This window comes from Neltuma alba, unplaced genomic scaffold (genome assembly GCF_004799145.2).
Source record: "Neltuma alba isolate B1F8T4 unplaced genomic scaffold, ASM479914v2 tig00004614_pilon, whole genome shotgun sequence".
In the NCBI taxonomy this organism is placed as follows: Eukaryota; Viridiplantae; Streptophyta; class Magnoliopsida; order Fabales; family Fabaceae; genus Neltuma; species Neltuma alba.
The window spans coordinates 7,176-33,300 of NW_021633790.1; the positions used below are offsets into that span (position 1 = coordinate 7,176).

The 26,125-nt window shown below is 36.8% G+C and overlaps 2 protein-coding genes and 1 pseudogene across 5 annotated transcripts; 1 reads left to right on the forward strand and 2 right to left on the reverse strand.

Moving 5' to 3' along the window:
• Positions 1-7,103: 7,103 nt before the first annotated feature.
• Positions 7,104-8,778, reverse strand: LOC114745336 (probable inactive patatin-like protein 9). Its single transcript, XM_028933494.1, has 2 exons — positions 7,631-8,778; positions 7,104-7,451 (listed from the first exon to the last, which is right to left on the reverse strand). The coding sequence occupies exons 1-2, from the start codon at positions 8,564-8,566 to the stop codon at positions 7,239-7,241; spliced, it is 1,149 nt and encodes a 382-aa protein (XP_028789327.1). The 5' UTR covers positions 8,567-8,778; the 3' UTR covers positions 7,104-7,238.
• A 1,776-nt stretch (positions 8,779-10,554) lies between these two features.
• LOC114745332 (ent-copalyl diphosphate synthase, chloroplastic-like) lies at positions 10,555-19,680 on the forward strand (annotated as a pseudogene).
• Positions 19,681-19,750: 70 nt separating this feature from the next.
• Positions 19,751-22,481, reverse strand: LOC114745333 (fatty-acid-binding protein 1-like). Of its 4 annotated transcripts, none has more exons than XM_028933492.1 (5): positions 21,995-22,481; positions 21,252-21,501; positions 20,794-20,885; positions 20,317-20,459; positions 19,751-20,005 (listed from the first exon to the last, which is right to left on the reverse strand). In XM_028933492.1, the coding sequence occupies exons 1-4, from the start codon at positions 22,377-22,379 to the stop codon at positions 20,320-20,322; spliced, it is 867 nt and encodes a 288-aa protein (XP_028789325.1). In that variant the 5' UTR covers positions 22,380-22,481; the 3' UTR covers positions 19,751-20,005; positions 20,317-20,319. The 4 variants fall into 4 exon arrangements, with proteins under 4 accessions (XP_028789325.1, XP_028789323.1, XP_028789324.1 ...); XM_028933490.1 differs by having other exon boundaries at positions 20,288-20,459; XM_028933491.1 differs by having other exon boundaries at positions 19,756-20,123; positions 20,288-20,459.
• Between the last annotated feature and the right edge of the window lie 3,644 nt (positions 22,482-26,125).

Below are 26,125 nucleotides of genomic sequence, written 5' to 3' on the forward strand. Positions count from 1 at the left end.
TAAGATTAATATGTTGTCGTTTCTCTATCTGTGTGTGCAAAGTAATATAGCAGCAGTTCTTTAGAGGATAACATAAGAAAATTATATTGAAGCGTTTGTTACTTATTATTCGTGTCTAATCAAAGAGTGGTTGATCTCCAATCAAGTCATCAGATTGCTGTCTTTTAATCGGTGGGTAAAAAAATAAAATAAAGGACCACAAATTGACGTTGTAAGACAAAAGTTTCGGTCAGCAATATAATATGCGGTATCCGAGGATTTTATGAGCATTCAAGTGAATGCATACGCTAGGAGAGCATATATATTAAATTACAGATCTAATTCAATTAACACAGCGCAAGCATTACTATTATATGTAGAATGTAGAAGCATAATTGATCTGTGTAAAGGAATCTAATTGATGAGACCACACCACGCCCATATATAGGTTGCACAGAGAGGAATTGGATGAAGACAAAAATGTGAGTGGGGATGATAATAGAAAAATACTCACATTGAATTATATGAGTCGACGTAGACTGGGCCCATCAGAACTGTATCAGAGAGTGCCTCAGACTAAGGAACAGTAATATCTTGAGAAGATTTTACGTACGTGTCTGTTTTAATGGAATTACCAACTTGTAACTGGAACATTCAATGAAGGGAGCCCATGCCCTCAGGTTTTATCAGAACCCTGACATTATGGCACCAGACATATGGTACAGTATGTACTTTGTGGTACTTCAATGCCATGCACTAGTTAGGTTCCTTTCGGTTTTCAATCAACACTATTCAACATGATTCATGTCCCCTCCAGCCTTACTTTGATCTTCACTGTCTCTTAACTTATAGATCACGGCCATATCATTTTTCTTCTCCCCGCTGTAATATCCCCAAAGTTTGGGTTAATAGAGTCAGAATTAAGTTATAAATTTATTTATAAATTTTTCACTCATATAAATAATGTTGCCTTGGAAGTTTTTATGAGCTTGATGTGACCCCAAAAGTTTCAAAACGCAGCAACTTTTACCACCCCGTTAAAAATTAATATTTTTAACAGCACAAATTGTTCTATTTTAACATTTCTGAGACAATCTTGAACTAGAAAAAAAATTTCAGGACATATTTACACTTTAATCGTCATTAAAAGTCCGGGTGTGTCCCTCTTTTTGTTGTCATTTATTGATTTAGAAAATAGACACTTGGGATTACTGTTGGAGTAAGTCATGGCCTGTGTTGTCTGCTGAACATTGAAACCCCACTTTTATGCAGCAGAATTATTGCTGATTTAATTAAGTCACATATATATATAAAGCGATTAGTTTAACTGAGGTCCATATTAAAAACAAGTTAGTGGCAAACCAATGTACTGTATTTAAAACAAGCAAGGCATAAAGCTGATGACGACTATGCTTACTTTCCTCTGTGGATATGCTTAGCTTTTGGTTTAGGTGAAGTCTTTAATTATTTATTTAAAAGCAAAGAAGTGATGGTGATGATCAAAAAAAGAGACAAACTTTTCAATCAAACCTGATAAACATGAAAATGTATGGCCTTAAGCTTTTCTTATACTAAACAACTAGCTAGAAATAATAATGTCCAGGATCTCATCATCTCTTCTTCGCCAAGTTAGATGTACGCACTAGAAGAATATGATGATGATGATGTGTTCGATGGATATAATACAATGAGCTAATTAAGATATTATTGTTTAAGCAAAAGATGCCTTTTCTGCAGTTCAATCCACATTAATTAATTAAAGCCGCTAGCTATATATCTTTTGAAGTTATTTGCACGCATGGCCGACGCTGTCTTTTATTGACGAGGGCCCTTTTGGCACCTTGTATCTGGTAGTGTACCATTCACAAAATTAAAATGTTCTTTTTTAGTGCACCAAAAAAGCTTGAACAATAATGCTTTGTATAAGAGAAAATCCTTTGTCAGCATACAATACCATGTAGCTTTATATAGAAAAACATCAAAGCTGTTGCGTCGTTCATATACAAATGTGTGCATGGGGAAAAATATATAAAAACTGCTCTTGAAAACTTTGAAGGGTATGACTTAGGTCTCAATCAAGTGGGTTCAAGGCCTCACCCACCAATTTTATTTCAGGTTTATTATTAATTATATATAACTTCACAATGTAGCTTTGCTTATTATATTCTTCCTTTTGGTTATTAAATGGTATTCGTGCAATTGTAAAATATTGATGAGAGAGTACGTACGTGTTCATCATCATAAATTTTGAGAATGGGATTGATTTTGTCCGCCCAACTTCTACTTTAATTATCCCCCAATAATCTTGCCCTTCACTTTCAGACAATATTCCTTTTTGAATGGTCTTTTCAATTTATTACAAATAAGCTGAACCTAGTCCATGATAAAAAGAACCAGAAACCTACAGATACATATTGAATGGACGACACAGCCACTATTCTGGAGAGCACCAATATGTTAATTAAATATACGAGCTAACCCACCTAACATTAATAATTTGATCATATATATATATTATATTCATGACTGTGGGGGATGCCTGAATGAATTCCCGTCACTCAAGTCTATAGATGTTAAAAGGATAAGGCAAAGGCTTTGGAATCTGCTTTATAGCAAAAGAAGAAATAAAACTGACCTTAAAATAAACAATGACAAGCAACTAGGTACCTCCTTTCCCCTACTTATAAATATATGCTGGTGGGGGAATCTCCTGAAGCTTTTACTGATATTGAATTTGATTGCCCACAAAAAGTTAACTTGCACTACGCCCAGGGCTTCATTAGGGTGGAATCTAGCCTTCACCATCATATTTTTGTTCCTATATGTATATAGGTTATTTTTGGCCACCATATATTTATATAGGTACACTCTAATGCTTATTATACATCAGCTATAATTTATTCTCACGTGTTAAAAAATATGTTAAAATTCAAGTAAAAAACATCTTAAAATTGATAAAAAGTTTTTAAATTTATTCTGATTAAAATTTCCCCCTCTCTCCATATTTATAAATTATCATCACCCCTCTCTCTTCAGTAAAAATTAAGTAAAGATCAGATTAGAAGATGATCAATAAATACCTTATAATTATAAATGACTTATAATGAGAAACAAAATGATCTTCCAATTCCATATATATTACATGTAGGACATAATTTTTGAGAATAACATAATCATGTTTACAAAACATTTTTTTAAAAAAAGTCTGATATTTTAACTATTTTTTTATTTTTATCAATAACATGCTATATTATCGCCTTAATTATATATGCTGCTCACCCATTTCTCTTCGCGAATAAATGTACTTCTAGAATAGAATATAAGACACATTTTTGTAAATTTATCAGTTATTTTTATGTTAGATATATCATTGGAAGGAGTAGGTTTGAAGGCCAGCGGCTTAAAATAGTCAACCGGAATGGTATTTGTAATAGTGGATGCCTTGAGACGTCGCCACGTGGATGATGTGATGATGAGCCGGCGACTTCCAGTACAACTGAAAAGTTGCCACTTCCCACAGCACAGGTATCTTTTGTGTTATCTATCTATTTATTTATTTATTATTATTATATTATTACTGCTACTTTACCAACGTACAAAAGTTTAGGACCCTGTTAAAATAACTTATAAGTAATTTATAAATGGTTTTTTAATAATAAGTTATGGAATACAAAGTAAGTATGTGAAAAAAATTTTATCTCGATTTACATAAAACGTGTTTATAGGAGATTTTTTAAGTTCTTCCAGACAAGCATCTAATGTCTTAGCCGTAGAGTAAGCAATAAAATGAGCCAAGATTCGAGTGCTGCTTAATGCTTATAAAAATGCTAAATATCCTCAATAATCAAAGCACATCCCACTCGTGCGTACGCGTACGTGCCCCAACAAGCTTTCTCTACCATAGTGCTTAATTAACAAATCATTGTGTTTAGAGTAATATTTAGATCAAAGTTATGTTTTTTTCCCCAAAGATTTTTTAATCTCAAAGAATTAATAAAGATAATGAATGTTACTCCTCCGGTCCTAATTATAAGACCCAATTGACTTATTTGAGGAGATTAAGAAAGTAAGTTAAGTTGGTTATTTATAATAAATAAGTGTTGTCATTCCTAAAATATCCTTGCTAATTAAGTATATTGGCTAAAACTATCATTATTGGAAGGATTATCTTGGAAAAAAATGCATAAATATAAGAAACAAAATGGATTGGGTCTTATAATTAGGACCAAATAAAAAGTCAAATTGGGTCTTATAATAAGGACCGGAGGAGTATTATAATTTGTGCTGCGAAGAGAGTGAATTATAATGAAACAGGCACGCTTGTGTGAGGGGAAGTGCGCAGTGGCATACAAGGGAAGCAACGACTTCATGATTTGAGGGGCTAGTGAGGGGTGAAAGCAAGCAAGCAATTAAAGAGAAAAGTAGAGAAGGGGGCCTATGAACAAAATCTAACTCCACCACCTTCTCGTGACACGTTTGGACTCTTGTGCCTTTTAATTTAATTATCAGCTACTATGATTTGTTGATTAATTTTGTGCAAGTGGGTGTCTTTTTAATCCCTTGCTTCTGAATAAATGAGGTGGTGGGCCACAGCATTTCGGGCAGGGATCTTCCTGAGATTTGAGACCCACTTCCCTCGTACTCCGATCACACACCCTTAGCCGCTAAGCCGACCTCAGCTTCCAAGTCCTTTTGGCTCCTGTAAGCCGCTTCTGTTTTACATTTTTCTTGTTATTATTACTGGGGCTGTCTCTCTGTTATTTGTTTAGCTTTATTGTTCAAAAGTAAACCTGTGTTGTGGAATTTATGAGTCAAGTTCCATACAAAGAATCCATTCTTTAAACGAATATAGTTATATATATATATATATATTTTGTCCAAAAAAGGCATCAAGTAAACAGAATTCAAACCTTCTCGTCATCCTTTCTTCGTATCTCTCAATACCGGACATTGTGTGTGTGTGAGTGCTCAAACCACGGAGAACAGGGAAGCTCCTCCAAAATCCAAATAGAAAAAAGAAAATGCAACTAAGAGGCATAGCCAATTCTCTCAATTCAGCTTGCTTGCTTGAAATTATTAATGATCAGATGGTGATATAATGATGATAAGAAATTTATAAAACAAGCAAAAACAAGTGAGTCCTTATTTATAATTTTTCTTTTAATATCTCTCAACGCAGACCACAGACACCGAATTGAAAGGATGAACTCAAGAACGGTATAATTATTTTTAACAATGAACCGGGGACGATATTTTTTTCCCTGCAGTTTATAAAGTTGAGGGTTTTACATTATAAAGGATGGCATTTGGTAATGGTAGTTAAAGGTCACTGGTTAGATGTATGAATTTGGAAGTTCTATAGGCGCAGGGCATTAATTTCTCCCACAGCATTATTGTCGTACTTTTTATTAATCCATGAACAGAATCAGATCCAAGTCCCCCTAGCTTATCCAAAAACAAATCTCACTCCCCTTGTCTTTTTTTATCCCACCACTAGCCAAGCCGGCTCCATCATGTGTCCAGAAATCCAAATTTCACTCTAAAACAGAGTGATTCAGATTCACTCGTTACCTGATTAGCACGATGCAGAAACACTGGCCCTCACGCCTAGGTATCACAAATTGGGAAAATAGATCCTCCCAGGGAAAACTGCCACAGAAGGAAGAAGCTTCCTAAAGGGAAAGCAATTTATGAGAATATGGCTCTGTCCAAGTAAAGCACTGCAATGCAATGCGATGAAAATTCTCCTTCGGAATGTAACTAAACACACAAGTACAGTGGTGGGAAAGAGTGTGTGGGGTTCCCCACACCCCTATTTCTGAAATACCTACTCAGACCCCACCGATACTATTACCATGTGGAGTCCTACATCCATCGCAGGTCGAGGTAAAAAGGTGCTCAGACACCAAATTCTTAATAGTTTAGCCAGGAAATGTTGTCTTACCTATTGTCATTATCAGGGAATCAAATGGTAATGAGGCTGGGGAGTGTGTGTTTCGGAGCACAGTAGTACCTAACTTGCTCTATAGAGTATGCTGCAGAAGCAGAGGAAATACCAGAAAGTCCACAGGCAAAACTAACGAGAGAAAGTGACATAAAGCAGAAGAGGTTACAGGCTATTTAATGCAGTGGCATGAGCAGAAGAGTCAGTGTGGATGGGCTGGGAGGGAGAAGATGTACTAACACTGCCATCACCAAACTTACCTACCAGAAGAAGTTCCGAGACGATTCAGAGGAGCATTTTATAATGAGCAACGCTGAAAAAGTAGAGAAATGAAAGGGAGAAATTTTTTTTTTCCCCCTCTCACTTTCTGACATGGTGGGAATTATAAAGAAGTGTCATTGTTGGTCACAGCGTTGTCGATCTCGCACCTAAAGTTTGTGATTTAGGTTCTCTTTTGCTCTGTATATGAATCCTGCAAAAGGGGCAGGGGAGTGATTTTCCCACGTCAACACGCTTTTGTTGGTCCGTTGTCGTACACATTTATTTTCTCCTCTTTGGAAAACAACTTTAACTAACAGTGGTAAGGATGAAATTTTGGCCTTTGGGATAATTGGAGCGCATGAAGTGATTTTTATCATCTGAATCCAGGTCAAAAAATGGTCCAAAAAAAGTGTGACCATCGATTAAAAGAGAGTTGATTTAGAGACATGGTCCCAGGTCACTCGTCATCGTACTATTAATCTCCTGAAGGGAGGCGCTAGCGCAGTAACAAAACACAAGACATATGCAAGAGTATAGAAAACTGGTCCCAAGAAGCCTATGAATTTAATGACCACCCGTGACTGCTCATCCGACGTTTAATGATTTTATCTTCACATGCCGTCAGTGCTCCTATGTTTTAATAACAAATTATCCATTTTTCTAATCCGATACAAATAAAAGATTTAAGAAAATCAAACAGGTTTGGTCAAGTCAATAAGTGGAGGAGGGTAGTGTTTCCCCAATCTGCGCAGCCGATTTTGGGAAATTAACAGGAAACGGTAATTAGCAAGTCCAGGAGGATTTAGTGTCCCCCGGGCAAAAGGAAAAACTTCCCCTTTCATCGTCACTGTTATAATTAATCACCGTGACGACGGAGCCATTCGAAGTTAACCGAGACAGCTGGCTCATAGCCAAGGTCAAAAACACGGGAGGCTTTCATTTCTTTACTGGGGCCATAACCTGAGGAAGGTTACAACTTACAACATTACAACTTACAAAGATACAAAGTTAAAATCTAACCCCAAGGAGGAAGAAAAAAGAAGATAGAATAGAACTAGCGGGCCTCGGCGACGGCGAGAGGAGTAACGGCGGAATGCTTGCAGGGGCTAGGTGGGAGGCTGGACTTCCCAGAAGCAACAAGACGCTGTACGAAGCTATCGATTCTCTCTTCGTTGCTCTCTTTCAGCAACCTCTTTCCCCCAAACGCTAATGACTCTAGTCCTCTCTCTTTCAGAACCTCCTCTCTCGTCCTCCCCAAACCCATCGCCTGCACACATTCATTAAACAACCAGTCAATGGATTATTCATACACAAGGCAATTGAAATTCACTCCACTGTAGTGAAAGTGAAGGCACACAAGTCAGGAAAAATTCTCTTTCCTCATCTTATTTTTACAAGAAACCAAATAGTACTCTGGAAAGTCAAACTAAGTCTCGCTTCCAGTACCTGAATCCTTACGTAATCCGTATGGTTCCAACAGAAGGCGTTCCCCAACATTTGGTCGATCGTCTCGGAGACCCCATCCGCCACAATGTCGACCACACACGACGTCGAACACTCCCCATTATCACATATCTTTCGCGCCTGTGTTCCGCTCGACGCGCCGTTGCCTAAGGACAGCACTAGGAGATCCTCCACGCCGTTAACCGTCGGGAAATCCCGCTTGTTATGTAGGACGTGCGTCACAGCCGCCGCCGTCGGGTTGTTCATCACCAGGCCGCCGTCGACGGCCGAGCAGCTGGTCTTGCCGTCCACGGAAGTAAAGTGGAAGGGCTTGAAGAGGCTCGGTGTGGCTGTGGTGGCGCGGCATACCTTCCAGAGCTCAAAGTTGAAACTCGGCGATTCTGACGCGCCGGCTCGGGAAAACACGAATGGCGCCGAACTCTTGAGGTCAAAGCAAGGGATGAGTAGGGGTTTACACGTGTCCTTCAAGGTCAACAACTTTCCGTCCTCTCTTCTCTGGAGGACTTGCTTCAGCACGTTATCCATGCTCCTGGAAGAGAGTCTCCGGCGACGGCAAAAAACCCCGGTGGTCTTAGGCTTGTAGAGTTCCGAATTCTTTTCGGTGATGACATGGACGGCGTCCTTAGCAGTATAGAGAGGCCTGCCGGAGCCATCGTCGGCGGTGATCATGGCGGCAAGTATGGCGCCAATGCCAGTGCCAGCAACGATGTCGAAGAAATCGGCTATTTGAGCGTCGGAATCACCTGTCTGGAGACGGATCTGTTGCTCGAGGTGGAGGAGCGCGGCTCCGGCAACAATGCCGGTGGTTCCCCCGCCGTCGATGCTGAGAATGCGAGTTTTCTTGGAGGTTTCACAGTGGGAAAGCCATTTCTGCTCCAATTTGGAGAAAATCTCCAGCGTCACCTTGCTGAGCTCCATTAGCCGCCTTATCCTCGGCACACCGCAGACAACTATATGAAATTAAAGCCCTGTATATATATCAGAGAGGAGGAGAGGGGTCGAAGTTGCAGGGCGTACGCGGGAAAGAAAGAGATTTAAAGGCGAAAAAGGACGGAGAGTGTTCACGCTTTGGTGGTGAAGAACATAAATGGCTGAAGAATGAGAGTTTTCTCTCTCCCTCAAAATCAATCTCTCTCTCTGTGCACGCACTGAGCGTCCTCTATCTCTCTCTTGCTCGGAGAGAAGGAGGACTGTGAGTTGGTGATGGTGGGAGACTGGGAGTTAAAAAAACAGGAGGAACAAGTGAGAGGGGCGTTGCGGAATGGGGCAGTTATATAGGCGACCCTCTATGTCCTTGTCTCTTGATTTTTGGCTTCTTTAGTTTTTGTTTTAAAAAAAATATTATATACATATGTATTTGACAGTGCGTTGCTTTTGTTTTGTTTTTGGTCTGAGCTTTCTTTTTTAACTAACAATATTTGGAGGAGAGGGGCGTGTCCGCTAGCGGGGGAGTCATACGTGTTAGGGCTGCGGATGCACGTGGAAGTGCGCGTGTTGCTATCGGTTTACGAGAAGCACAAACCTCGGCTTTTCAGTCGGCTCGGCTCTCGCTTCTCCTCTCTCTCTCCCTGTGGCCACCACCTCCCCTCACAGACGGTTTTCATCTTAATTAGGTCCCCCGCCCCCACTCTAATTAATTGGGTCCTCTCAGATTCAGATTTAGAGCGAAGTTAATTGGAAATTTCTGAGGAATAGGTTAGAAACCAGACGCCCCCCCCCCAACTGGAGAATATTAATTAATGATTGGATCGGATTCAATGGGAGAAAAAATATCTACAATATCCCACTCGGAACACTCTTGCCAGCAGCACATGAGTCCAAAGTATTTTGAAGCCACGAATGCATGTGACCTTGAGGATGCGACTCCTGCCTATGAATTATGGTTGGCATTATTATCCAATCATCAATCGAGAAACTAAAGTAACCCTCAACATTTTGACAACACTCTCAGTTAATGAACTGCTTTTTCCCTCAACGTGTGGGTATTGAAATTAAGACTACCAAAATGCATTAAACACATAATTACGTAGGGAGGGTGTGTCCGAGTGTGACGTTGATACATTGAGGTCGAAGTAGGAAGTTAGAAGAGGAAAAGGAGATTCATTGAGGGAGACACAGCATGAGATGAAGGGTGACGTTCCCAACACATGGTGAAAGGGACGCAGTGCCCGTCAAGAGAAGAAGAACCTCTTTGAAAAAAAGGCCACTCACTCAACTGTCCTTTATGGTCCTAATTTGGGAACTGCCCACTTCATTGGGGCATTATCACACTTTATGATTACCTTCCGTTTTGTATCTTGGAGTCGTTTATGCGCAATTCCATATGTAAATTTCTTCCCTTCCCTTTGTTGTGTTCTTTTTTTTTTTTTTTGGTTTAAGTTTTCGTGCTGCACCTTCTGTGTTAGCCCAGTGTATCGGCCAATCTCTTTTGTGGAGTTAGGTAGTAGGGCCGCATTTGGAAATGGGGCTAGGCTGGGGAGGAGCCCAGCTTTGATTTTATTTGTTCCTCGGACAAGGGAACATCGTCTTGGGCCCTATCATCCCTCAACTTCCTCCTTTACTTGTTCCCACAATACAGAAGGTAAATTAAGCTCTAGCTTTTAATTTTTTCCCTGAAGTTCTTCTGTTTTTTTTTTAATTTCTAATATGAGAATATAAAGATATTTCTTTAAAAAAAATACTTACATCTTATTTCAATCTAAATATAAACACTTTTATTTTCAATTTTGAACTTTTCTGAAACAATCACTTGCTTTGAGTCTATTGTTACGCTGGGCTTCCAGTTCGCTTGTTGTCTGTTTTTGTTGTGTCTTCGTATGATGTCAGTAGCCCAAGTTGTACTGTGCTTTTTTTCACCTGTTGAATAAACTGTTCCTGTTCGGGAAAAAAGTGTTTTTTGGGTTGCTATGAATCTGAAGAAAGAGCCTGTGGAACCAGATTCTAAATCCAAAGTACCGATCAGCATTTTTGCTGCTCATCATCGGGACTGGTTTGCTATGAATCTGAAGAAAGAAATAGGGTATAACAGCAATGGTAATTGGAATTTAATCTGGGGCGTTACGGTTTGGAAGTTATGGAAATGGAGGAACCATAGCATTTTTGAAGATGACTTCATCAAACCTCCAAACCCAGTTTCGGTCATCTATCAGACATGGAAGAAGTATGTTCAGATTCAAGACATTGACATGCCTACACACTTGCCTATAAACAAGAATACTGTGTGGTCTCCACCTCCCACGGGATGGGTCAAGGTAAACGTAGATGGAGCAGTGAGTGCTTCAAGCAATAAGGCAGGATGTGGATGTGTTATTCGGGATCATGATGGCCAATGGATTGCTGGATTTACTTATTTTCTGGGCTATTGCAGTGCCTTTGAAGCTGAGGAATGGAGCATTCTCAAAGGTCTCCAATCAGCTTGGGACCTTGGTTTCAAAAAGGTAATCTTAGAGTCAGATGCAAAAAATATTGTGAATATGCTGGAGAATAGAAACAGATGCATGGGAACAAGTTTGGTCTTTGTCCAGATTCAAAGATTAACGGAATATTCATGGGACTTGAAAATACAAGCCATTTCGCGAGAGCAAAACAAATTGGCTGGCCTAAGAGGGACTGTCTAAAACTTCCTTACTGGATGCTTGTCCACCACAGTTGAGGACACTGGTTTGCAAAGAGTCTTTGGGATATGATTCCCCGTGATTTAGCCTTTTCTTATTTGGGCTCTTGCCCAAAAAAAGTGCTTTTTCCTAACTAAAAAGAGAAAATTGCAAATAAAAACCCCTTAATATATAAAATTATGATTTGAGACTCTCAATTTGAAACATTGCAAATAAGGACCCAATCCCACTTTTGTGAATATGAAATTGTGGTAAAATGTCTGAAATGTTCCTCATCCAAATGAGATGTTGACTATGAGAAATGATAAGTTCACTTTAGCGAATGATAATTTCAGTAGACCAAATCACAACTTGGCTGAGGATATGTCAAATGAAAAGCTAACTATGAGAAATAACAAGTTCACTTTAGTGAATGATAATTTTAATAAACACCAAATCACAATTTCACTAAGAAATATCTCAAACATTTTACCTATATTTCATATTTGTAAAAGTGGGACCCGATCCTTATTTGCTATTTTTCATATTGAGAATCCTAAATCACAATTTTACATACTGGGGGTTTTATTTACAATTTTTTCAAGTAAAAATATATTCTTTCAAATATTATCGGACATTAAATATTAAAATGTGGGTATATCTTTTAATACCTATTGTTGATTTGTTAATCTAAATAGTTATTTTAATAAAATAATAATTTTATCCAAACATAAGTAAAAAAAAACACATAAAAAATATTGTCAGTCCTAATTATAAAATTTTATTTATAAATTATAAATAAAATCTTATAATTAAGAATAAAAATAATACTTACTTTTTACGGGATTATGTCACCCATAGGAAGCACGAGTCCATTGCCAAAAGAATAGTACTAGCAATTTAATCCAACTAAAACATAAAGCTTAGAAATAAGTTAACCAAAAAAACCCCTCCAAACTAGAGCCTGCATGGCTATACCTCAACCACAAGACAGAGCATGGATAACTTTTTCTTTTTTTCTGACCATTGAGCCCAATGACCATGGATACCTCACCCCAGTCAAAACGCTGTCATCATGCGTGACATTGCAGAAGAAGAAGATTTTAATCATGCGTGACCTTGCAGAAGAAGAAGAAGATTATAAATATCAGTACGGAGTAAAAGTCATCCACAAACGCAACTACCAGACCAATAAATACTTTTTAATTTGAATGGTCTTTAAATTAAAAAGTATTAGCTCTCATTTTAAATATAAGAACTAGTTAATTAATTTAAATAGATTAAAAAAACTAGTTAAGTTAGTTATTATTTATTATAAAATCATTATTACAAAGAACTATTTTAAAAAAAATAAATATGAGAGAAAGAGAGTATTAGAATCTTATATTTAGAATTAAAATAAAAATTAAACAAACTCTTATATTAAGAACCAGAGGTAGTATATTAAGAAAAAGCGAATGTGTGCAATTTGTAGTTATAGAGTACTTTCACCATATTTCGTACAAATTAAGAAAAACTTAAAACTGCATTAACATTCTATTAAAATATAATAAATTTTTAACTTTACTCTCATTTAATATATATATTTCAAGGAAAAAACAATCAGGACCATAATAAAATAAAGACAATATAGTATATTCATGGTAAACATTAATAAAGTGACTTATAAATAAGATTAAGAAAAATCTTCTTTCTTTATCCTATAAATAAGACCTAAAGGAGTATTATTCACTCAAGTTAATAGATGATCTATTTTGAACATGATAATGATAATATATAAATTAATACTGTATTTCAACATTAGGGTGTAATTTTTATTTCTGGAAAGCAAGTTGACCAAAAAAAAAGTAAAATCAGTCAATAAAAATAACTCAATGCATGCACCTTAATTAATTCTCAAGGCGCGCGTGCTAGTGAAATTGAGTGCTAGTAGCAATTAATGTGGTTTGAATGCTGGGGAAGAAGATTAATGTAATTTGAATGAATTTGTATAAGTTCATGAACTAATTAATTAATTCTTGGAATATCCAAATAGAGTAAACCGCTTGTCCTCCATGCATGTCGGGCACTGAGCTTTCCTCCTTTTCATTTCAATGTAAGGAAACGTATACGTATTAATCAAGTGTTATTATTACTACTCTAATTATTATTGACCAGCTCATGTTCTCGGCATATCGTGGAATCCTTAGCATTATGTCTTTTGGCACGAGAATATTTAGTTTTGTGTTCATGAATATCTTTGTGCATTTTTATGACATAAAAAGGGGAAAAAAAAGAGAAACGAATTAGCCATTAAGTAACAAATAATTTGCTATGTCAATAATATTTATCTTCTTAATTCTTATAAGAAAAATAGCATAGTAACATAGAATGAAGAGGGAGCGAGGTAAAAAAAAAAAGATGATAAGTGTTTATGGACGTGTTTGTTTTAACATGTGCATGCGACCGAATGCATGTAGACGTAAATAGTAATGAAACGACGCTAATAAAATATAAATGTGCCAATAAATATTTGCTCAGACACAAAATTTAATTGTTCTTCATTAATGAAAATACTATTAAATTATGTATATAGACGACTAAAAACTCAATTAATGTTTTACATTATGTGCATTAATTTTGTGGACGGTGGTGTACGTAACCGTGATTTACCTTGCTGAAGGCCTTGCCGTGTATGTACGCACCTTCTCAGCAATATACACACACTCCTTTTCCTCTTCACTTGTGTGCAACATCTCAGAGCAAAACAAAGAGGGGATTCAGATTATTATTATTATAAACACATATAAAGATCATCATCATGTCTTCTGGGTTGTTTCTGCATACTTGTGCACCCCTTAAGCCCATTTTCTGCTTTCCCTCCTCGTTCACTCGTCTTTCCCCTCTTTCCTCTGCTGGTTAGTTAATTTGCTTATTTTCATCTCTCAATTTTGCTCTCTCTTTTTTATTATCTTCCCCACGCCTGCCCTGATTCTCCTGCTCTATTCATTTTTGTATGGGATTCAATCGATCCGATTCAACTCGAATTAGTTTAGAGGCTAATATAACTCCAGCAAATACTTAATGGTTTACTGAAAAAAATTTGAATTCGAGATGGCAATGCTAAAAAAAAAAAAAAAAACCCTCATTGTTTTGTCTTAAAAACAAGAAGCGTTTTGTAACCAGGATTCTAACATTAAATGTTGGTGAAGATGTACGTACTTAAGATCATAAGCATCGTTTATATACATGGTGGGTATGTATTTATGTGAGAAAAATCCGACAAATTTACCACACACGTATATAGTTAAATTACATTTCACTATATATTTGCAATGTATAAAATTTTTCATAAAACTATATATTGGAGGAAGATTAAAAGCGTTGCGACGTGGATGCAGGCATCAGGTCTTTCAAAGCCAGCAACGGCCCTCGTCTCCCTTTTGGTGGCCCTCCTCCAACCACATGTAACGCCATTACCAGCTCTCGCCCTCGAGGTCCCATATCTTTCTCTAATTTGTTTAATTTGCTTATGCTATTAATTACCAACTTTATTCTATTCCCCCTCTCTATTATCATTGCTCTGAATAAATTCCCATTCATTCGCTTTTTCTATTTGTTCTACTCTGATGTCTAACGATTTTATTTTTATATTAATCATTCAGAAATATTTTTATCAAATAATAAAAAAGCCATCGTCGCAGTAATCAATAAAGTTTTCCAATAAATCACATTGAAATAACAAAATAAAAATATATTTTCTAAATTTGTAACAGAAATCAACATTATTTTTAGGATGATTTGATAATCTGACTTGATTTTTAAAGAATAATATTATATTTTGAGTTAATATAATTTTTGTCCTTTAAGTTTGCTTTGATTTTAGTTTTGGTCCCTTAAATTTCAAATAATAGGTTTTGGTCCTTCAAATTTCTCTTTATTTAAAATATTGATCCCTATAATTTAATAAAAACATGGACCATTTTGTCTCTGGAAAGATCAAACCTTATTGTTTGAAATTTGAAGAATTAAAACCTAAATAAGGACAAATTTGATGGACTAAAGATTATATTAACCCTTATATTTTAAAATAATTTGTGTGCCTTTCAAAGAAAAGAAAGTTTTTCCTACAAACATGTTCAGTTCTTTTAAAATACAGTTTGGAGGTTAAAGATGTGTACTCAACATAAAATGTAACTCAAACACTTATTACTCAACTCTTCCTCTTTTATTTCTTGTCTGATTGCTCACGCAAATTTTTTTTTCCCCCCCTCTATTGTATTTGCAGAAAGCGTTGACAGTTGGGAGAATGGGGATGATAAGGAATCTCCTCCTCATGAGGTTAACTCTTTTCTCGCCCCTCAATTTTAAACTGCACAAAATAAGTAACGCAGATATGTGTGTGTGTGTGTGTGTGTGTGTGTGTGTATATTTGAGCATGAAGGATAAACTTATTAGCTGATTTTGTGGCCATAATATATATGTGTGTGAAAGATTGCTGAAGAAAATGAGATTAGGAAGAGAATAGATGCTGTGAGGATGATGATGAGCTCCATGGAAGATGGAGAGATAAGCATCTCAGCTTATGACACAGCGTGGGTTGCTCTCGTCAAAGCTAACGATGGATCTGATTCCCCTCAGTTCCCTTCAGCTCTTGAATGGATTGCCAACAATCAGCTTCCTGATGGTTCATGGGGCGATGCTCTTCTGTTCTCTGCCCATGACAGAATCCTCAGCACACTGGCTTGTGTTGTCGCGTTGACTTCTTGGAATCTTCATCCCGACAAGTGCCACAAAGGTGATTCTTGATCATCATGTTCAATAATGAACAAGACCTTAGTTTGTTTCGTGATTTCCTCCATCATGTTCATTCTAATTAATCTTGTACGTACTATTACTTGCGTGTGTAGGAATGGAATTTTTCAATGCAAATCTGAGCAAGCTTGAGGATGAGAATGCTGTGCATGTGCTAATCGGCTTTGAAGTTGCTTTTCCTTCACTTCTCGATATAGCTCGAAGTTTGAACATTGAAGTACCCAGCGTTTCTGACTCTCCTTACTTGAAACGCATCTTCGAAATGAGAGACCTAAAGCTCAAAAAGTAAAGATTCATTCTTCACCATAGCTAACTAGCTTCGTTCATATGCTATAAGAGTACTTTAATTTACGTAAAGCTCTGGCATATACTATTTCCCTGTGTTTAATATAAGAGTTAGGTTAACTAATTTGATTAAATTAAAAAATTTGTTAAGTTATTACTTCTGATTCTTAATATAAGAACTAGTTGACTGATTTAAGTAAATTAAAAAAACTAATTAAGTTAGTTATTTGTAATAAATAAAAATTATCTTTTCTAAAGTATATTTACTAATCAAGTGTATTGGTTAAAACTATCATTATTGCAAGGACTATTTTTGAAAAAAAATGAATAAGTATGAAAGACAAAGGAGATTGGGGCCTTATATTTAGGATTAAAATAAAAGTCAAACAAGCACTTATATTAAAGACCGGACGTAGTAGTTATTTATAATAAATAAGTGTTGTTTTTCTTAAAATACTATTATTAGTCATCTGTATTAGTTAGAACTACGATTTGAAAGAATCTTTAATATGTGTTATTATTATTAGAACTACTTTAGAAAAAATGGATGAATATAATATTATATTTAGGATCAAGTTAAAAGTAAAATTAGCTCTTATATTAAAAATTAGAGGTAGTACATATTATGTTAGTGTTTTAACTTGTGTTTGTGTGATTGTGGGGGAAGAATACCGAGGAATGTGATGCACACAGTGCCCACAACGCTGCTCCACAGTTTGGAAGGAATGCCAAATTTGGAGTGGGACCAGCTTCTGAAACTCCAATCCCAAGATGGCTCATTCTTGTTCTCCCCATCTTCTACTGCTTATGCCCTCATGCACACCAAGAATGAAGCTTCTCTCAGATACTTGGACAGAATAATCAAGAGGTTCGATGGGGGAGGTATTTCACTTTCTAGTTCTATTGGCTTTTTAGAAAATACTAGTAACCATCTACTAACTAACTATATTTTCTTAACTTCTTTTTATCAGTTCCCAATGTGTATCCAGTTGATTTGTTCGAGCACATTTGGGTGGTTGATCGGCTGCAACGCCTTGGGATTTCCAGATATTTCCAGGAAGAAATCAAGGACTCTATAAACTACGTTTATAGGTATATAACAAAGGTCTCATAACCGGCTGGTTCTTATGTTTCTAATCAAAGTGACAATTATATATGGCTGTAACTTAAATTCCAGGCACTGGGATGAGATGGGCATTTGCTGGGCACGAAATTCAGAGGTCCGCGACATTGATGATACTGCTATGGGATTCAGACAACTGAGGTTGCATGGCCTCCAAGTTTCAGCCAGTACGTTCAATTCAACCACTATTTGCACGTATGCAATCCAGAAAGTAAAGAGTACTCGTATATCATCTTCTTCTAATATCATCGTTCGTTTTAATTAATTTGATAGATGTGTTCAAGAATTTTGAGAAAAATGGAGAATTCGTTTGCTTCGCCGGGCAGTCAACAACAGCCGTGACAGGAATGTTCAATCTATACAGAGCTTCTCAGGTGCTGTTTCCAGGGGAGAAGATACTTGAGGATGCCATGCAATTCTCAGCTAATTATTTAACTCAGAAACGTGCTGAGAATCAGCTCCTTGATAAATGGATCATAATGAAGGATTTACCTGGCGAGGTTTGTATCTTAAATTATGTCATTCTGTTGGTTCACTGTATAAATCATATCATGAAATTAGAATTAGTTAAATTCATGGAGGAAAAGATACGCAGGAAACTAACAAGAGACTGTGCCTGCAGGTGGGTTATGCGTTGGACATCCCGTGGTATGCAAGCTTGCCCAGATTGGAAACAAGATTCTACATTGATCAGTATGGCGGTGAAAATGATGCCTGGATTGGCAAGTCCCTTTACAGGTACTCTTGTTTTCATATAGGTTTTGTTATACTCATACCTTTTGGAATTATCGAGAACCATATCCTTAGCTTATATCCTTTTCATGATGAAGAAAGTCGCATCTAAATCTAGTAATTCTCTTAATTTCGACAGGATGCCGTACGTGAACAATGAGGTTTATCTTGAACTTGCAAAATTAGATTACAACAATTGTCAGGCTTTGCATGTTACAGAATGGGACGAAATCCAAGGGTATGTAAAATGAAGCAAAGTATGTTTCAATTTATATATGCTTCACAGTAATCAACAGTCATTGAGCTTTAACTCTTTCGGCAATCATATATATGAATTAGGTGGTATTCGGAATATGGACTGGAGGAGTTTGGATTAAGCAGAGAAGTTCTTCTCTTTGCTTACTTCGTCACCGCAGCCAGCACGTTTGAGCCTAAGAGATGTCAGGAGCGACTTGCATGGGCTAAAACAGCGGTTTTGGCTGAGACAATCTCGTCCTTCCTTAAGAATGAAGAAACAAGGAGAGCCTTTGTGCACAGATTCAATCTCGGCATTAATGGACAAGATTCTTCAATACTCAGGTTTATATCTCTAACTGCCTATGTACAAACTAACATTTCAATTAATTCCAACCACACAAGTCATTTTGTGTTGGTGGATCCTTGCTTCTTGTTTCGACCAATTATGTATATGTTTCTTAGCCGTGGATGACGCTCATCTTCGGGTTTGCAGGGAATCAAAGGAGAAAAAGGCAGAAGAAAGGCTAGTGGAAGTTTTGCTGGGGACCATTGACAGCCTCGGTTCGCAGATGTCCGAGTCTTGTGGTCATGAAGTCGTCCACGATTTGCGTCAAGCCGTGAGTATTCCTTATTACTATAAATTAAACCCTGAATTCAGCAGTGTTACGTTCCACTATTTTATTGATTTCCTTTTATTTCTTTGTTTTTTTTTTAAACATGAAAAAAGTGGCAAAGATGGATGTCAAGCTGGGAAAGGGAAGGGAACGGATCCCAGGATGAAGCGGAGCTAATGGTGCAAGTGATGAATCTGAGTGCTGGCCGTCGCTTAGAAGAGCTCCGCTTCAATCCTCACTATCAAACATTGATGGAACTCACCAATTCTGTTTGCAACCGCCTCCGTCATTACCAGTCCAACAAGGTCAGTGGCAAAGAACAGACACAAGAACATTAAACAAATTTTGATTCTTTTTTTTTTTTTCCTGGTGCCAAATGACACTTGTATATTTTAATTTTTTTTGCCGCTTCCAGGCTCATGATGGTGGAAGCAGCCACTTGGGAACAAACTGCAGAACTACACCTGAAATTGAATCAGAAATGCGAAAGCTTGTTGAATTGGTGCTTCAAACCGAGGATCCTCCCAATACCTTAGAATCCAATATCAACAACACATTCTTTGTTGTGGCAAGGGCTTATTACTACGCAGCTTACTGTGATGCAGGCACCATCAATCTCATCTTGCCAAAGTTCTCTTCCATAGAGTGATGTGATGTAAATCACCATTACTCTTAGAATTAATGGCAGTATGTCACCGTACTCTTTCAGGGACAGCCAACTCAATTATGTACTAAGCAGCTCTTTTATTGTTCAAACATATGAATAAGGATAATAAAGTAATAAAACTAGTTCTCAAAAACACCAAAAGCTTCTTATATAGCATCAATGCGTTTTATATCATGCATAAAAGCAAAAGGAGTATGTCGAGGTAATAGCATAGGCTCTAGAACAATAAACATGAAGGGAAATACAGCATAAATTACAAAGAGTAATCAGTGGGTCACACCACATGACGTTCATCCACCATATATTCTGCACCTGTGCAAAATGAAAATAAATACCATAATATTACATGTCTGCTACAGCATCTTAGAACATTAAGCTATTATGCAATAGAAAACCATTCCTAGATTGCTCAGTGCACACCACTGATTCTCTGCTTCGCTACGGCGATCATCTACAGCATATTTAGAGAGAAAAATAGATGAAATAGAGAAGTTAAAGATGGGAAATAAACCCCATATACATCTATGCTCTTTGTATCTCTCTGGATGCGTGTAAGTAAAATCGCATAAGAAAAGACAAGGTTAAAATCCATACACATCACGTGGTAGATTCTTGATACTAACAGTCTATTTCTGGAGGTAAGAGGCCAGTTTGAGCTCAACATCTTCTTTGGCCTTTTTATCGAATGGTTCCTCCCCGATATATAAATCTAGAATTGACCGACAGAGTAGTTTACTTTGGATGCTTCCCACTTCCTCTCCCTCAACTACAAGGAACAAGCAACATAAAAATGGAGGTTCTCGTTGCAGTTTGATATGACAGAGACGTATGTATAAATAAAACAGTTTGCCTAGGGTCAAATACACTTTCCCAGAATGCAAATAGTTTGTCACGCCCTACCTTCCTGTAATTAACTGGGAATATGATGGAACTGGAAAAAACTCTTGTAAAGCTCAAAATCAGTACTGATGAAAGAGTTAATTAACACCTCAAATCAGCATCTACCTAACAGATGCATGGGTTCTTTGCTGGAGCTTCTAAATCTTTGTTCAGAATCCCTAATCTGAAAATTTAACACAGCGCGGAGAAGGATATCTTACTTGATGTTCGAAGAACATGATCCCGATCTCTTGAGAGATGAATTACTGATCCTCGTGGTATTTTGTATTCATCTTTAAATTGAGAAGTGAACCTACATCACAGCTGGCTAATGAAGTAATACTATAAACATACAAAAATTAGATTAAGCGAAAAAAATTATATGCGCTTGCTCTTTTACACAGATATTTAGAATAGAATTTCCTGTGATTTTATCTATCAGAAGCAAATATAAAAAAAGCACTTGAGCAAAAAGAGAGATCTAGCAGTCCTTAAACAGGAACAGAATTAATAACAGGATATTTGCACGCCAGCTCACATGCTAGTCTGTGCATGTGTGAGAGATGATTAAAAAGTCGGAGAGTAAACTGTAACCAACAAAATTTTACACAAATGAGACATAGTGACTCTAATTTTCAGTGCATAGAAATCGACACCAGCAGTTGAAGGAGTCATTAACCTTTGAAGCAATTCTTTATTATCTGATCCCCCAAATTTTTGCAGTCTGCTTCCTACTGACTCTTCAAATGCACTACGTACAGAGCGGATGCTCAATTTACCGTAGACTATTTGGAGTCTAACTGTCACGCATATATCATTTTCCATAAGATCTTCAATAAAGTCCTTTTTTCCCTTCAATTCAGAGCCAGAAAATTTCCCGTATTTCTCAGCAAGCAATTTCTTAATGTCATTATCATCAGCATAAACACCTGAAATATATTATAAACACTTTTCTTAAATACATAAAAACAACAAGAGCCTCATTATGCCCCTTTGGAACACCCAAAGCAATTGCATCATTTTGGACCAAGGAAGGCATAGAATTAGCGGCATTGAGTATTCCATAAAAAGAAGTTTAAGATAATGTAAAACACTTAAAAAGTCATTCACGGTGCAGCCATACGGAGGCAGCATTTAGGAGAAAGAACGTTCTCTGCCATTAGCTTTAATTTTCTCACCAACACACAGTAATTCAAAGGAATTTGAATTTCCGAGTCAGCAATAATAATACCACTATTCTGTGAGAATCAAATGCACGATAAATAGGGTATGCGACATAATGTCCAGCTAAGATTGCAGAAACAGAACCAGAAATCATAAAGAAAAGCTCATTCTGGCAATCAGCATCTGAGATATGGTACCAAGGAAAAAAATGCCGCCCTCACTTAAACCAACGATGGTGTGGTAGGTTGAATGTCATACCGAATGCATAGACATCAATGTTCTTCAATCCCAAAATGCTTTTCTTACGTATCCCCACCCCGCAAAGTTTCTGCGAATCGCCAAGAGCTGATGGAAAAGACGCTCCAGTCCTCGGCTCCGTAACGGGCTGCGAACTATCAGCCAAACTCAGAGAACCCCACAAAGGCAGCGAATTTGCAGAAGAGAAAAGGAAATTCAAAGCGTTATGAAGAAAGGGGTGTTGTGAGATTGGGTTCTGTGAGGAGGCATATGCAGCGGTGGCTCCGGCAGCGGCGGCAACGGCAACCACAGCAACTTTAGCGACAGAGCATGGGCGAGAGTTGCGGTACCTTGGGGGGTGTCCCGAAGGCTGAGAAAACGAGAAAGGGAAGCGGAGCGACACCATGTTTTCGTCGTTAATGTCAAGAGATTCACACACAGATATAAAACTTTATCAGACCAAAGGACTCGTAGTCCGTAGGTGGCATTGATACTCCCGTCATTGCGAGGGAGGCGTTCGATCTGTGACCCCAAGCGAGTAGCGCCTGTCACTTTAAACCCCGAAAAAAAAAAAGCCACTATAGCAGGCTGCTTAATTCTTTGACTGCTTGACTTATCAGATTATTGGCACTCTAATTATATATTAGTTTTAAATTAGATAAGTTAATTTTAAAAAATGTGTTAAATATAAGAGATAAAATGAATTAAAATCTTATATGTGTGTAGATATATGAGATAAAATCAGGTCTGCAACTAACACTGGGTTTAAAGAGTGGTTGTTTTTGGGCAAAGGATAGCTGGGCATATAAAAAGCAAGTAATTAGAGTCTCAAAATCCCGAGACTTGGATGGAGAAAAAAACGACGTGTTAAATACTACTAACGTGTTTTCACCAATATGGGTGTGTATTAATAACGCGGAGCCTACTTCGACAAATAGTAGCTGGGATTGGCCCCAGTCCATATCCTTCTGTTAACTACCATTCCGCTTGTTGCGCTGTTGGTTGTATTGAATTAATAATATGGATATTGGATCTGGTCTTTGTGTAGAGAGGGGGATCAAATAGACGCCACAGATAATGACAACAGTCCCATATCAAGGAGCGCCTTGTAAAAGAGGTGAATTTTATAAATTCACTGGGCTTTTTTGAAAAAAAACGTACCTGAGGCAGGACATTGTTATGCCAAGTGAAGAAGTTTATTAGTTAAAGTCATGTCACGAGCTGAACCGACTTCAAAAGCCATGCTTAACAAAAGGGTACATAGAACATTACAAACCTTGCACATCGGCATGAAGTGATAATCAGATTCACCCACCGTCCCGCAGTCCCAAAGCTGGGCTAGGCCTAAGCCCACTTGATTTTATTGGGCTGGACCATCTCTTGGTAACGGAGGGATAGGCCCAAATTAAAACCTTGGAGCTGAAGCCCGTTCCGTGATTTTTATTTGGAATTCGACGCCGCAAGAGTGGGTGCCGGACTCCATTCAAAGCGAATCGGAACTTCTCGTCTTGTTGCTGAGTGGATGGGATTCCCGATGGATGGCTCCAATAACTAATTAAGCTTTTATTATTAACAATTTAGTTGCCAGGGTATATTCTGGTTATGTGACAAGAGGCAGCATTCACAAGTGTTATCCCGCATCAGTGATGAACAGTCGTGTCATTGTGATTTACGCACAGCACTTGGCAGATCCAAGCTATAATGGCGGCTCCCAGGTCACGTCCTTGTCTTTTATCTTGTTTGAATTAGAAAAAGGGATGGTTGTGTGTGTGTCCAGTGCTGTTGAGAAATGAAGTGAATATAGCCGTCCCTTGAAATGGATGGGGCTAATAAAGATATCTAAGATCAAAAGTAGGAATCATATTGATTTGTGTGTGTGTAAAAGGCAGGCCTATATACGATAATAAAGTAGGAAATCAAAGCAAGAATGATTTAGTGGGGTGGTAGAGGTTCCCAGTTAGAAAAGAATGAGTGTTTTAACCGTGGCTCAAGCGACACTTTCTTTAATATAATGATACTAATTATGTTAATAATAATAATATTATTATTATTATTATTTATAGGTCCCTCACCTTGCCACTTACGCAAACCAAACGTCCCCTGTTTCTGTTTATTTAATTCAACCTCAATTGTTCTGGCACACTTTTACCCTTTTGTCATCCATCCACTATGTGTTCGCCGTTTGTTAATTTAGACGGTGCATTTTATGATTACCACTGCTACTATTATTATTTAGCGATTGGCAGAAAAAGGTAAACCCATGCCAAAACTGTTTTTTTTCCTTCTCAACTCAAAAGGTCAATTTCAACAAATAATGATCTTTCACATAATTTTATAGATAAGCTGACTTTTTGTTAAAAAAAATCACTTTAAAAAGTTTAAATAACTTTTTCTTCCTTTCTGGCCTTTTTTTTTTGTTGAAAAAATTAAGTTCTCTAAAACAGTCCAAACGAGTTTATAGATGCAGGACATTAATCCAAACAAAATAAGAGTTTATTTAAAATGATTAATAAGTAAATTTTCAATCATGATTTATGAAATATAAAATAATTATTTAAATTAAATTTTATCTCAATTTACGTAAAAATACTCATAAACACTTAAAATAAACAGATGCAAATAAGCCCTTAAGTCCAAATAGAGTAGAATTTTAAATTATTTGGAACCTATACAACATCATTATTGGATGGTGGTGGCAAAGCAAACAATGATATGGGAAATAAGTTGGTGCAATGATAACAAGTGATGAGGAGATTATCGTCAAATGGCTCCTTGTTTTTTGGGGGGAAAAAAAAAGAGGGGGGACCACCGAGAGAAGGCCAATTTGTGAGACGCTGCCACTTGCCAGAACGGGAATGCCGACGTGCTGTGAACGGTGACTTCAAATTGTCATGACGTCATAAAAACTCACACCCTGACCCCTTTTTTTCTTGAAAGGCGTATGTTGTGTGTACAGTGTACGAGTCTCATTTGGTTATTTATTTGCTTCTGGTTTTCATTATCTTTTCCCATCATTTATTCCCCAAATAATTCACAATTTTTTTCCCCGAATTGCGGCTACGATTCTTAGGAAACAGGCATCAGTCACGAACGATTTGTTACATTTTGAGATTCCTAATCCACTTTGTTATACAAGTGGCAGAATATTAACAAAACATCACCGGCAGAATAAACCAGACTGCACCACATAAACCCCAGTAAAATAAATGAACAACGTCTAAAAATTGTATTATTATATATATATATATATATATATGGGGGTAATACTAACATCAAGTTTATTATAACCACTACGGAACTGTTTGAATTAAGGGTAGAAAAAACAAATTATTTTCATTTTGCTTTTTAGAAAAATAAAATTGAATAAAAGTTAACTTATATTTGGATTGATTTTTAAAAACAAGTTAGTCTGTAAAAAGAGAAGTTATTTGGATTTTGATTGAATAAGCAAGTTTAGTTTGTAAAATTATTAAAATGAGTATGACTTTTATTGGATATTATCTTTGGTCTTTAATATAAAAACTAGTTTGACTGTCACTTTGGATTTAAATATAAGACTCTAATATAATTTGTTTATCATATTTATCTATTTTTTTCAAAGTAATCGTTATAGTAGTTTCACATGTTAAATATTCTATCAAATGATAGTTCTAGCTAATACATATGATTAACAATAGTATTCTAAGAAAAACAATACCTATTTATTATAAACTTTCTTAATCTACTCAAATTAGTTAACTAACTCTTATATTAATGATTGGAGGAGGTAGTAATAAGCCAGCTTTTGTGTATAAAATTGCCAAAATACCAATCCTTACTGTGTATAAAAATGTATCAGGTTATTCTTAATCATTTTTTCTCTCTCCATGGTGAATAAGCATCAAGTAACTTCATGCTCTATAAAAAAAAAATTAGATTGGGTAAAAATTGTTATGCTTTTAAGCCATTTTGCTCCGAAAGCCAAATTGATAAAAAATGATATCAAACATATGTAAAAACACCAAACGTGCTTATACCCCACCCCCCAAAAAAAACTGCTTAAAAGCCTTCCAATCGTGAATTCAAACTAATACCATGTCAATTTTTTCAATCACACATGGTCATTTATCCAATTTTCTAAATATTGGTTATTTAATATCTTTTAATTATAAA

Excerpts from the sequence above, each read along its gene's own strand:
- LOC114745333 (XM_028933492.1), bottom strand. The coding sequence starts at position 22,379 with ATGGTGTCGCTCCGCTTCCCTTTCTCGTTTTCTCAGCCTTCGGGACAC. Across the intron at positions 21,502-21,994 it reads CATTGATGTCTATGCATTCG|GTGTTTATGCTGATGATAAT; the intron begins GTATGACATTCA and ends AATATATTTCAG. Across the intron at positions 20,460-20,793 it reads TCATGTTCTTCGAACATCAA|TTGAGGGAGAGGAAGTGGGA; the intron begins GTAAGATATCCT and ends TGTTCCTTGTAG.
- LOC114745336 (XM_028933494.1), bottom strand. The coding sequence starts at position 8,566 with ATGGAGCTCAGCAAGGTGACGCTGGAGATTTTCTCCAAATTGGAGCAG. Across the intron at positions 7,452-7,630 it reads CGGATTACGTAAGGATTCAG|GCGATGGGTTTGGGGAGGAC; the intron begins GTACTGGAAGCG and ends GAATGTGTGCAG.